This window comes from Petaurus breviceps, unplaced genomic scaffold (genome assembly GCF_028583685.1).
Source record: "Petaurus breviceps papuanus isolate PSGF00001 unplaced genomic scaffold, PetGlider_PUasm1.0 185, whole genome shotgun sequence".
NCBI classification, from domain to species: Eukaryota; Metazoa; Chordata; class Mammalia; order Diprotodontia; family Petauridae; genus Petaurus; species Petaurus breviceps.
In genome coordinates, this window is record NW_027185797.1 from 24,159,973 (window position 1) to 24,173,140 (window position 13,168).

A 13,168-nucleotide genomic window follows, 5' to 3' on the forward strand; every position below is an offset into this window, starting at 1 on the left:
CAGCCAGCAAACATTGCCTTGCCAAGCAGTTGGACAGAAAAGAAAATATGTAGTTTGTTTTTGGTCTGGACCTATGATTCATCACTGTAAGGTACTCCTGGTATGGAAACTTCGGTCTATCAATGCACATTGCCAACTTTTTCTAAATTAAAAATTCAGAGAGCTACATAGAACTCTGAAGAGTTCAATCACTTGTGCATGGATAAAGGAAATGGAAAGGCACCTTTCAGAGGAAGAAATCCAAGCAAACAGCTAGAAAGAGGGAAAGGACCTATATATCCAAAAATATTTATAGCAGTTCTTTTTGGAAAAAACTGGAAACTAAGTAGGTGCCCATTAATTGGCAAATGCTGAAAGTATGGAACCTCATGGAATACTACTGTGTTAAAAGAAATTATGATAAGTATGGCTTCAGGAAAAAGACTTATATGAATCAACACAAAGTGAAGGGAGCAGAACCAGGAGAACAATATATACAACAACATAAATATAAACAACTTTGAAAGACTTAAGAACTCTGATCAATGCAATGACCAGTTAGGATTCCAGTGTACCAAGACTGACACAGAGGTAACAGACTCAAGATTCAGAATAAGGAAAATTCTGACAGTGGCTACATCAAAATGTGTTTCCTTGCCTGTGTGTATTTCCTGATGAGGGTTTTGTTTTTCACAATAAGGGCAGCAGGTGTAAGGTAGAGAAAATAAGTGTGTGTTAATTGTGATAAAATTGAAAAGTGGGCTACTAAAGTGGAGGTAAAGAGAAAGAATACAGGATTCAACTGGGCTACTGGGTTTTTGATTATTAAGAAAAAGACTGTCCAGAGGATAAAGTTTATATATCACCTTGCAATGTAATTGGCTAAGTAATTCCAGCTAACTTCTTAACCTCTCACTGCCTAGGGGAGCACTCTCAGCTAGATAGATGCTGAGAAGATGCTAAATTCATCATAGGGAGCTCTAGCCGTAATTTTGGACCCCACCTCCCAATCTAAAAAATGCATTTGATCAAGGAAAACAAAATGTAGCCTAAAGGCTCACAAAGCATCAACCAAGCCCATGTCAAAATCACAAGATGCCTTGCAAGATAGAAATTAAAAATTTTTTTTTTTAAACGACCTATCTGGTGATATCAAGAGAGGTATAAATCAGGGAGACATTCTGGCCAGAAGTGGTCACCACTGAGAGGAAGTCTTCTAGATAAGTCTTATATGAGGATACCATTGGGCCGACTGCCTCCAACACCTAGAACACCACAAAGGCTTTTAGAGAAGATCTGTAGCTGCTCAAGAGTTTGGCCTAACTATCCATACAAGAAATAGCACTGGATAAGGAATGCTTACTGTATATACTATCAGAGAGGCTTGATACATGACTCCTTAGTGTTCTTTTATCAGTACATATGTATCTCAAACAAACACAGGAAACAGACAATGAGATAGGCTTAGAATTGAGCACAGGGACAGAGATGGATGGATTGCCTTTGGAGAGTTGTATGGTACTTTTAATGTCTCCAAGTTTCTTCCTAAAATAAAGGCTTATTTAAAAAATAATAATATTCAAGGATGCTATGTGATTGTAAATGATGGAATACAATATATCCAAAGAACTAAATTTGAGAGCTAGTCAATGGGCAATGGAGAGACCCATGAGAGGTGCGAACAGCTTGCAATACATTATAAACAAGAATTGGGCAAGATGAGTGGTATAAAGGATATCAGTAGAAAGATAAATTAGTATGAAAAGGCCAATCACAAAATGAGAGATGACCAAGGTATTCCTCTCATCTCCCTGCAATGTCAAGGGAACTGGAAGAAGGCTCTTCCCAAGGACATCAGGTAAGTCCCTATGAGAGTTATGGGATAACAACGTCAAAAGCTGCCAAGGATAGGTAAGTACAAATGGATTTTAGTCAGCATGTGGGAGAGTATCTGCATCATAGCACAGACCCATCCAAGTGAAGTGACATAAGTCACTCTAACAGTATTAATAACAATTGATCATATGACCGTAGTAAGGTCAAGCAGTTTTCAAAACATTTTTAAATCTGGCAGCCAAAGAATTATAATCAACTAAGCCATATCTTTCTTTCTTTCTTTTTTTCAAAGCAATTAGGGTTAAGTAACTTGCTCAAGGTTACATGGTCAGTTATTTCTGGGTGTGGTCCTAAGTATCCGAGCCTGGATTCCATCCCCAGGTCATCCTGACACTGGGGCCAGTGCTCTTACTCACTGTGCTACTAGACTGCCCCTAAGCCATATCTTTCAAAGCAAATGTCAGATTTTATTTATTTTTGCTTTTTGGAGGGCAGTTGGGGTTAAGTGACTTGCCCAAGGTCACATGGCTAGTGAGTGTGTCAAGTGTCTGAGGCTGGATTTGAACTCTGGTCCTCCTGACTCTAGGGCTGGTGCTCTATTCACTGCACCACCTAGCTGCCCCAAAATGTCAGGTTTAAAAATAAAGTTAAGATACTATAAGACTTTAGAAAAAAAAAATCACAAAAATAATTCAATGAACATTTAGAAAATGTCTCCTTGAAAATTAAACCCTGTAAAAGCCTTTTTTTCAGATCACAAATACTTAACAGGTTCTAAAACGAATCTGCCCAAGTTAAAGGAACTAATTTCGATCAAGCCCAAAAATGACTTAAAAATTCTTTTTTAGTATTACATCATAATTTTGAAAATTTAAGTTATTACCAGCTATAAATGAAGCACTGGAACAGATTTCTGATGTCAGTGATCCATGGTCATGTGCAGGAAATTCTCTATTATAAAGCAAATAAAATTTGAAAATCAAAATTTATAATCGAGTGATACCTATCATTGGCTACAAATAGTGTGGCATGCCTAGCTCAAATGGTAATCCTGTCAAGCCTTACCCAATGCTCTAGCCTACAGAAATATCTACATATCCTTTGAATTACATTTATCTCTACCATTATTTGGCATTTCATCATATATTTTTTAAATAAAAAAATTCATGGAAGTATGTGGAGTATCTTTAAAGCATTTACACAAATTCAAGTTATTGACCTATATTCAAATCCAAATTCTGCCACTTACTATCGATGTGACCTTGGACAAGTAATGAACCCCCTTGAATCTCAGTTTTCTCATCTGTAAAATAAGCAAATGAACTAGATGACTTCTCAGTCATCTTCCCTGTCATTTCCTCCAGCTAGGATCTTATACATGAGTCTCTAAATTCCTCAGAAGTTGAACTCTTGCTCCTGTAAATCTCTATGTTCTCCCATGCATATAGTAGACACTCATCGATACCTTTATTGTCACACTCATTTCCGAATCTCTCTTCCTTTCTCCTACCCATCAAGCTTAACAGAGACCTTCCAGTTGGCTCTCTTCCTTTCACCTCTCAGATGGCATCACAGAACTCTGGATTTGCAGTGCGCAGTGGGGAAGGACTGGCCTTTCTCCACTCCAGTCCAACATCAGGGCAATTTTATCAATATGGCAACTAGTGGAAGGAGACTTAATTAAGATTCTTGTGTTTTGGTCCTCCTTTCCATTTTTGGTGTTTATTCATTCCTGATCTTTGGTGAACGAATACTGATGCTAGAATGAATGGACTGAGGCACAGAGGAGACTTTGTGAGTTCAAGAGGTCCAGAACTCCTGGGTCCAATCAGTGATGCTATTTGGCAGCAGAGGAAGCACTGTAAAGGACGGCCGCCAACAAAAGCATTGGTCCAAGCCTGGCAGTTTTAATAGTAGACATGTGCCAGAGATTGGACAGTACAGAACAAAGACAAAATGTAAAAAGCCTAAGCAGCAGATCTACAAACTGCTTTATGCTCCAATGAGATTTAAATATCAGCCCCTGTGGTGGGAAGAATGGTTACCATAACCTCCTGCTCTGCAGTCTGAACTAGCTCTTTTCCTTTTATTTATCAGTGCTGGGAAGATTATGAGAAGACTGGCAAACTCACGCATTGTTACCAGAGCTGTAAATTGGTACAACCACCTTGGAAAGCAATTTGGAAGAATGCAAATAGAGTGACTAAAATGTCCACACCCAGATTCCACTACTAAGCAAGATATCCCAAAGAGATGTAACAATAGGAAATTAATACAAAAAAGGGATCAATCACAAAATCTATTTGTAAATTTAACAGAAAGTCCTCACGTATACAATATTTATCACAGCACATTTTATGGTAGCAAAGAACTACAGTAAAGAGGCCCACTGACTGAGGAATGGCTAGGCCCACTGTAGAAGACAGAGTATGAATGAGCAAATGGCAAATAGGATGACTACAGAGAAATATGTTAAGAAATACATAAACTGAGGCAGAGTAAAGTAAACAGCTGAAAAAACACACATGGCCCCAACAAGGTAAGTGGAAAGAACCACAAAAAAATCACAAGGGAATGCTGCAAAGTCACTAAGAACAAGTGCGGCCTCAAAGAAAAGTTACGAGATCCTAGTCCGCTCCTTGGCAGAGATGCAAACGCAGCAGATGTCCACGGACTGAAGAACGGCAGAACAAACTATGGAAGATGACTGTGCTAAGAAAAACAATGAAAGCTGAATACTGAGAAACATGGAGAAACCCATGAACTGATACAGAGGGAAGTAAATCCAAGCAAACAACCTAAACAACTAACAGTGTAAATGTAAAGGATAACAAACACAAAACAAAGTGAATGTTGCAAGAATTAAAGAATAAGCACGGCTTATTCTTCAGTCTCTGGCTGAATGTCGGCTTTTGCTTGGCGTCTTTCTCTTAGCAGAGAAGGAGCTGGGCATTCCTAGCCTTAGCAACAGCCCCAAGATTTCAAAATGTGAGTCCCTCAATGGGAGCAGTCAGCAGGACCATTTTTTTTTGCACTGGCAATGATGACTACCAACAGAACAAAGACCCAAGCTCTGGCCTGGCTGGTCAAACCCTTTTGAGTCACTATGCCACTGGGAGCATATCTAACTTCATTAATATGGTGGACCAACTGGACAGTGATACCCTAGTCTGCGTCACTTAGTAAAAAGGGGTGGGACTCAAGTCCCAGAAGTGAAAGTACCCAGGGATCTGGAGGTAGTGGCAGTGCTTGTTCTCAGTTTTCCCAGCTGTAAAATGAAAATAATAATAGTGCCTAAATCCCAGAGGTACCCTGAGGATCAAATGAGGTATTTTGTAAAGCACTTAGCATAGCATCTGGCACATAACAGATACTTTTTCCCTTCCTTCTTTCTTTCTCGCCATGGGAGGTGGTGGTGGTTAACAGGAGTGCTCAGGTCCCAGCGCTGATGGGGGATTGCCAGGTTTGGCAAAGGAAGGCAGTGCTTGGTCCCAATCACAGAAGATGGCACCAGAGCTCCCAGGGGCATGGGCAGTGACAGAGGCTGGCCCAGTGTAACCCTCTGCTTAGCATAATCCAGAAAGTCCCTTTATTACTGCTAGTACAGTACCCTAAGAGTGCCTAGACAGATCCTTCTCAGAGAGGGCCTGGAAAACAAAAACAAAAAAATGGCTACTGGGAGATGGTTTGCTTTCTGGTTGCAGGCAAAATGCTGGGCCTGGAGTCAGGGTGCCAGAGTTCAAATCCAGCATCACACTTAAGAGCTCTGGCACCCTGGGCAAGTCATTGAAACTCTGCTTCAGTTCAGGATCACAGGAGATATCTGTGAAACATTTAGCACAGTGCCTGGCTCACAGTAGGTAATTCATAAATGCTGGCTCCCCTGTAGTCCCCATGGAAGCTGGGCCCCATCACAGCAGCAGATTGGCACCATCATAGATAGTGACAAAGGCAAGCCTAAACTGACACACTCTTAACGTGCTACCCAGTGGTCCCTGGACAGGATTCCAGGGAAGGCTGTGGGCAGGGGCTCTTACCCTGGTATCTGTGAACTTAAAAAAACAAACAAACCGGTATTTCAATACAACTGCTTCCTTTGTAATACTAGCTACTTTATGTTTTTAAAACATTCTTCTGCCAAGGATCCATGGGCTTCATCGGACCCAAGTGGTCCACGATACACAAAAGGTTAAGAACCTTCCCTTGGAGGCTAATTCTTGTAACCAGCCCTGTGCAGGCAGATGTCTTCTGCACTGTAATGACGACGTCCCCGGAGCTCCTGCTGCTCACTTCTTTAAATCAGAGGAAACACTGTGATCCACAGAGATTTGGCATCACCACCACCTGGGCCACACTGTTCAGGTGCAAGCCTTGATCTTTCCAAAATGGGATGGTGCAGGCTGGGATTTCTGGTCTTTTTCTCCCTTATTCAGTCACTCTCTCAGGGATGTTACACTGATTACTGTATTTTGGTTTTGCCATTTTTCTGGTTTAATTTTCTTCTTTCAGAGCTACCTCTGCAAGGCTTTTCAAATCTCCAAGGCTGTGGTCGTCCAGTAACAGCTAACACCACTTCAGCAGTGGAAGGTCTCTGAAAAGATTTTGTTGGAAGTTTGTGGCAGGTATCTCTACCCATCTCCCACTATATGGGCTGGGCTAGCTCCTTTCTGATGCTACTGTAGACCATCCTGGGCACACACAGATGAATCAAGGTTTTGTCCTTACTGAATCTCTTTGTGGACTATCCTTCCCCTATAATAGCTAAGAAATTCTCCTTTTGTTAACTGTTGAAAGAACACAAGTCTTATTTCACTATAATTTCTGTGCTAAAGTACCAAGGGACTGGTCTGGTTATTCTTGGTTTGCAACATCCTCCTACAGATTGTAATAGTAATTATAAGTTAAATGACTGAATCTAGTTGTCATTCTGTAAATGTGTACCATGAATCTTTTATGTTTAGCATCACTTTTGTGTATACTGGTCCATTTTGTATACTGAGTACGTTTTCCCTAATCCCTCCCTCTGTTCTTCTGCAGAAATCTTAGATGTAAACCTAAAACCCAAACTATAAGTAAACTACAACAAGGGCATGGTGATGGATATTTAGGGAGTCAAGAGCGGTGCCCAGATTGGCTTCTCTTTTAGATGCCAGGATTCCCCAGGATTTAACCTGATCTGGGTTCTAGAACAGAAGGGTCCCTTAGGGAGAGAAGAGAATGTAGTATGCCAGCCTGGTGGATCCAGGAGCAGATTACTGTTAGATAACAAAGGCTTAAAAAACAGACAGAAATCAGTTCTGCAAAAACAACCCATCAACTGCTTTTGACAGCATATATAAAATTTAATACCTATAGACCTGACCACTATACAATGAAGAGAAAGGAGTAGCTTTTGAACTAAATACACTGACCACCCTTTCATAAATTCAGGACTTCTTTTCACACTTGAGAGCCTGCTAAAGGGACAATTACAGGAAGGAAAAATAAATCTTTATACTCACCTTAAAATTGGGTCGAGGGGAAAAAGAGGGAGGGCACTATAAACATACATATCTTAAAAAAGATTTTAAAATTCTAGGGTTAGTTATTTTTTTCCTATTTAGAGCCATTAAACTCACTGGTTTCCCTAAGAAAGAATTATAAGAGTAATGGTAGAACACTTGGAATAACATGCCCAGAACGGCTCTGAAGAAATCTAATGCATTGATTACATATACCAAAGCTCTATTCATGAAGGTCAAGTATCTTCTCTACTCAACTTCAGGGCTAACTCAAAATACTGTTTTATAGCTTATTCCAAAGTTGGAATTTCTAAAAGCATTAAAAAATAACCTGTCTAAAAGTAAAAACAACTGTAGAAACAAAACAAAACAAAAAAACACAAATTAGTAAAAGAAGCTTAGTTTTATTTAAATCTGAGGTGGAGAGAAAAGGTTTGCGCATATTTAAAGTTAAGATAGAACAAGAATTAACATGTCTACTATATGCCAGGGACTGTGCTAACTCCTAGAGACACCAAAAAAACCAAACCTCAAGGAGCTTATAATCTAATGGGGAAGAATACATTCAAGCAAATGTGTATATATATGTATATATATTTTTTCCTTTTTCAAATGCGTTATTTACTTCTGAACTATATCATTCATTTCCACCAGATTTTGAGTTACAAATTTTCTCCCCATTTTCCCCCTACCCACCACCCCAAAACAGCAATCCCACAGGATATCCCTCCTCCAATCTGTTCTCTCCTGTATCTTCTCCCATACCCCCTTCGACTTTTCCAGTGCCTGTATATCTTATTTCCCAATTACACGTAAAATAGTATTAATAACAGTATATATAATTATATATATTATTATATGTAATAATATATATATATATGTACACACACATATAATTTTAAAACTTAGAATTCCAGATTCATTCCCTTCCTCCCTTGTCACCCACCCTTACTGGGGAGATAAGCAGTTCAGTATAGGTTGTACATGTGTAGCTAGTGCAAAACATTTAACATAGTAGATATATTGTAAAACACTGACTACATTTCCCTCCCTCCTATCCCACCTCCCACTTTTCTATTCTCTACTTTGATCCTGTCCCTTTCCAAAAGTGGTGCTTCCAACTTCCCTCCCCCCAAGCCTGCCCTCCCTTCCATCCCCTTCCCCCCTACTCTCCTGTAGGGTGAGATACCCTATTTAGTGTGTATTTCATTCCCTCCCTGAGCCAAATTCAGTGAGAATAAGGCTGACCCATTCCCTTTTGCCTTCCTATTCTTCCCCTCCATTGTAACCATTTTTCCTTGTCTCTTCTAAATGAGAGTTTACCCCATTCTCTCTCTCCATCTCCTCTCATTATATTCCTCTCACCTCTTAATTTCACATTTTAAGTATCATCCTTTCCTATTAAATTGGACCTGTGCCCTCTGTCTATGTATACTTGTATACATATATATGTGTGTGTATGTGTATACACACACGTTTCTATTCCCTTCAACTATTTTCATACTGAGAAAAGTTTCATCAATTATCATTTTTCCATGTAGGAATGTTAATAGTGCAACTTTGATAAATGGCTTCTGATTCCTTTTCCATGTTTATCTTCTCATGCTTCTGTTGCTTCTTGTATCTGGATGTCAAATTTTCTATTCAACTCTGCTTTTTCATCAAGAATGCTTGAAAGTCCTCTATTCCCCTGAAAGGCCATATTTTCCCCTGAAATAGGATACTCAGTTTTGCTGGGTAGGTGATTCTTGGTTTTAATCCCAGCTCCCTTGACCTCCGGAATATCATATTCCAGGCCCTTTGATCCCTCAGAAGCTGCCAGATCCTGTGTTATCCTGATTGTATTTCCACAATATTCAAATTGTTTCTTCCTGGCTGCTTGTAATATATTTTCCTTGATCTGGGAATTCTGGAACCTGCCTATAATATTCCTAGGAGTTTTCTTTTGGGGATCTTTTTTAGGAGGTGATGGGTGGATTCTTTCAACCTCTATTTTGCCTTCTGGTTCTAAACCATCATGGCAATTTTCCTTGAGAATTTCTTGGAGGATGATTTCTAGGTTCTTTCTTTGAATGTGGCTTTCAGGTAGTCCAATGATTTTTAAATTATCTCTCCTGGATCTATTTTACAGGTCAGTGGTTTTTCCCATGAGATATTTCACATTGCCTTCTATTCTTTCATTTGTTTGGATCTGTTTAACAGCATCTTGATTTCTCTTAATGGCACTAGCTTCCCTTTGCTCCATTCTAAATCTGAGGCAATGATTCTCCTCAGTGGGCTTTTGAGATTCTTTTTTCCATCTGGCAAATTTGGCTTTTTAAGGCATTCCTCTCCTCATTGCCTTTTTGAGCCTCTTTTGCCATTCCTCAGTCAGGCTGTTGACTCTGATTTAGTAATTTTCTTGCATCGTTCTCATTTCTCTTCCCAATTTTTCTTCCACTTCTCTTATCTGCTTCTTAAGGTCCTCTATGGCCTGTATCCAGCTTGTATTTTCCTTTGAAGCTTTTGGTGCAAGAGTTCTGACTTCCCTGTCTTCCTTCTGTTCCATGCTTTGATCCTTTTGATCCCCAAAACAGGAGTCTAATATTGGATTCTTCTGTTTGTTTTGCTTCCTTTGCCTGGTCATGATGCCCCTCAGTCACTTGACCACTGGGCTTTTTGACACAGAAGGACTCTGCCACCAGACAGGGGAGCTTCTATCCCAAATGCCAGGGTTTTCTCAGCTGCCAGAGGTATTAGTTGGGTGCCCTCTCTGAAGCCTCCACACACTCTGGCAAGCTGGTCACACACACCCCAGGACCTCCATTCTAGACTGCAATCCAGATCCAAGCAGGTTAAAGCAAGAGTGATCACCCCTCAGACTGGTTGCTTGGTCCCCCTACAGTCTGTAGGCCAGGAGCTGAAGCTGCAATGTGGCCCTGGCAAGGCTCTCCCAACTACTGGTCCCAAAGTCCACACTGCACGGACTTCTCACTTTGTCCTTAGCATCTATGTGTTGATAAATCTGGAAACGGCCACAGCTGTTGGTGATCTGAAGTCCCTCTAGCCAGTGGCTGGTCAGGCCCATCCTGGGGCTAAAGCCTCTCTGTGGGGCTGGGCTGGGCACCCAGAGCACTGTGCTGGCCGATTCCTGCTGGCCTGCCCTCAGTGGGAGGTTAGCTTCTCTGTGTCATTTTGTGGGTTCTGTAGCTCCACAGTTTGTTCAGGGTCCCCTTTTACATGAATTGGGCAAGGTGGAAGCTGGAGCCGCATGGAGGTTTTGTTTCTACTCCACCATCTTGACTCCGCCCATCACAAATGTATATTTCTATATAATGTATATAAAGCAGAAGCAAGCTATATACAGGAAAAACGGGAAATAATGAACAGGAAAGCACTGGAACTGAGGATAAAGGAAGGCTCCTCATAGAAGGTGGATTTTAAAATTGAATTTTATTTATATTATTTATATTTTATTTAATTCAATTCAAATTTAAATGTGAAATTTAAAGGAAGCCAGGGAGGTTAGTAGTTGTCACAGAGGATGAAGAGCATTCTAGGCATGGGGAACAGCCAGAAGAAATGCAGAGAGCTGGCCACTTCATCATGTGAGACAGGAGTGAAAGAGAAGAAAGTGGCAAGAAAGCACCTGAGTGACAGTAGATGAGGAAAAGGGAACAGAGAGATCATGGTAAATGTCCTCCTTTTTTCCAGTATAATATGAGGCAAGGTTCTCAGCTTGGTGGTAGGCAGGGAGGGGGTTGAACAGTACCAGCCATGGGAGGTCTGAAAGGGGATGAGCATCTCTGGAGAGTGGAACAGGGAGGTGGTAAAGGAAGAACACTAGAATTGCCCCAAAGCAGTGAGGGCCCATTGAGGTTGTGAAACAAATCTGTAGTGCACTTCATTCAGCAGCACCTGTGTAGACATGAAGGCCATGATGAATGGTGAGAGTGATCCAAGGCTAGGGCCTGCCTGGACACAATCAGCAACAAGAAGAGCCTGAGGATTCAAGAGAGAATTCTCTGATACAAATAACCAGAGAGAGAACTTTCTTCACCAACCCTTTGGTTACTAACATCGAATAAACGATAAAACAAGGAGATCTGTAATCCATTCTCTTGGTGGTAGTACCCTGGAATGACACTACCACTCTTCTGAAGGATCAAAGTCCTGGGGCCCAGTGGGTACTTTGGAATGTTTCTAATATTTGCTCATCATAAAAGATCTTGACGAAGTGAATAACCAAAAAAGGGGGGGAAAACTGTCTTATACCAAGAATGGAAAATAATGACGGACAATTTTAGCCCTCTTAGTGCCCATGAAATTCAACATAGACAGAAGATGACCTTCAGGGCACTGGAGAGATAGAAGCTGGGTGACAAAAGGATGGTGGTATGTGTGTTTGCTGAGTCTGGAATGCCAACGGGACATTCAAGTGGTGATATTCCACAGGGGGATGGTATACAGAACTGGGGATTGTGAGAGAGATTCTGGCTAGATATAGAGATTTAGCAATCATTTACATAGAAATAAAGAAAATTCTGAAAGTCCATGAGATCTGATCACCAAGGATCTGGATAGTAACCACAAGTGGAGGGACAGGAAACAAATGATAATCTGTGACCAAACAGCGGCCAGAAAGAGACACTGAAAACAAAGGGAATAGAGTATTCACAGAACAAAGGGCTATAAAAAAGCTACAGAGAAGTGAAAGAAGAAAAGAACTAGGGAAAAACACCTCCAGAGAGAATTGATGAACTCCAAGTATAGATCGAATCATACTTTTTTCACTTGTTAAATCTCAAAACTATTCCCTCAAGTGCATAATAGTCTTAAGTGATGATTACATGTAAGAAAAACAATCTTATAAGAATGACTGCCCAGTTTAATTAATGGCAAGTCATCATGGAAAGTTATTCAGTCAGACAATTTAAAGAGCTATCTTTATAAGAAATACTTCACACTCCAAGAATAATTTATCTGTTTCTTCACCTGTAAAATAGAGTTAATTCCTGTCATAACCAACCTAACTCTCAGGAGTGCTGCAAAGCTCAAATGAGATAATGGATGTAAAGAAGTTTAAAAATTTTTAAAGTACTATATAAGCCAGTTATTCCTTGCACTGAGCTACAATAGTGCGCACACTACTTGGGGAGGGGAGCAAAGATTCTCGCGGTTTCATTTTGAGAAAGCAATGGTCGCGCATGCTTCTAATGAAACTAGGCTAACTCAGAATGTTGGACCTCAACAAGATCAAGCAGGATTGGGCTTATCTCCCCACCTTTGGTTAAATCTAAGTCAGATGTGTGCAGGATTCTGTATTAGGGGGTTTCATCGTTCTCATTTTAATACTTTGTGTAACAAGGGCAATCACTCCAAGGGCCAAAGTTGTATTCCTTAAAGGGCCAAGGCCAAGGACTATCAGAGATCCTGAAGCAGCTGCTGGTGTGGGGAAGCCAAGTGTTTCAAGGTTTAGTCAAGCCCACAATGAAATGAGATCAAATTACACTTAGGTGCCCAGTGTGGTTGAAAACAGAAACACCAAGAACTGACCACCTATTACTATGAAATTGCTTAATTATGTTCAGAGGAATCTTCTAGCTAGAGGAGTTCACTCCTTTGCAGCACAGTGTAGACTTTTTAGGGTTAGAAGAATAGCAGGAAAACAAGTGGGGGAAAAAAACCAAACAGCTACTAAATTTGGTATTGAAAAAACCTTTGTCTTGGGCAAGACAACACAAAGACTGGAGTACTGAAGTTAGGAAAAAGAAAAATTTTAACTGATAAAATTAACGTTTTTATTTAAGGTTATAACCAAAATATGTTAGAAATCCAGGTGGGTCAACCTATAAGATCAAAATACTTCATTA

The 13,168-nt window shown here is 40.4% G+C and overlaps 1 protein-coding gene across 1 annotated transcript in view; it reads right to left on the bottom strand.

The window, feature by feature from the left end:
• The window catches only part of TOPAZ1 (testis and ovary specific TOPAZ 1), a 71,097-nt gene that overhangs the window by 43,522 nt on the left and 14,407 nt on the right, over positions 1-13,168 (bottom strand). Inside the window, exon 3 of the mRNA XM_069088593.1 lies at positions 2,699-2,766. Within this exon, the coding sequence (XP_068944694.1) occupies positions 2,699-2,766 (68 nt within the window). The remainder of the gene's footprint in view (positions 1-2,698; positions 2,767-13,168) is intronic.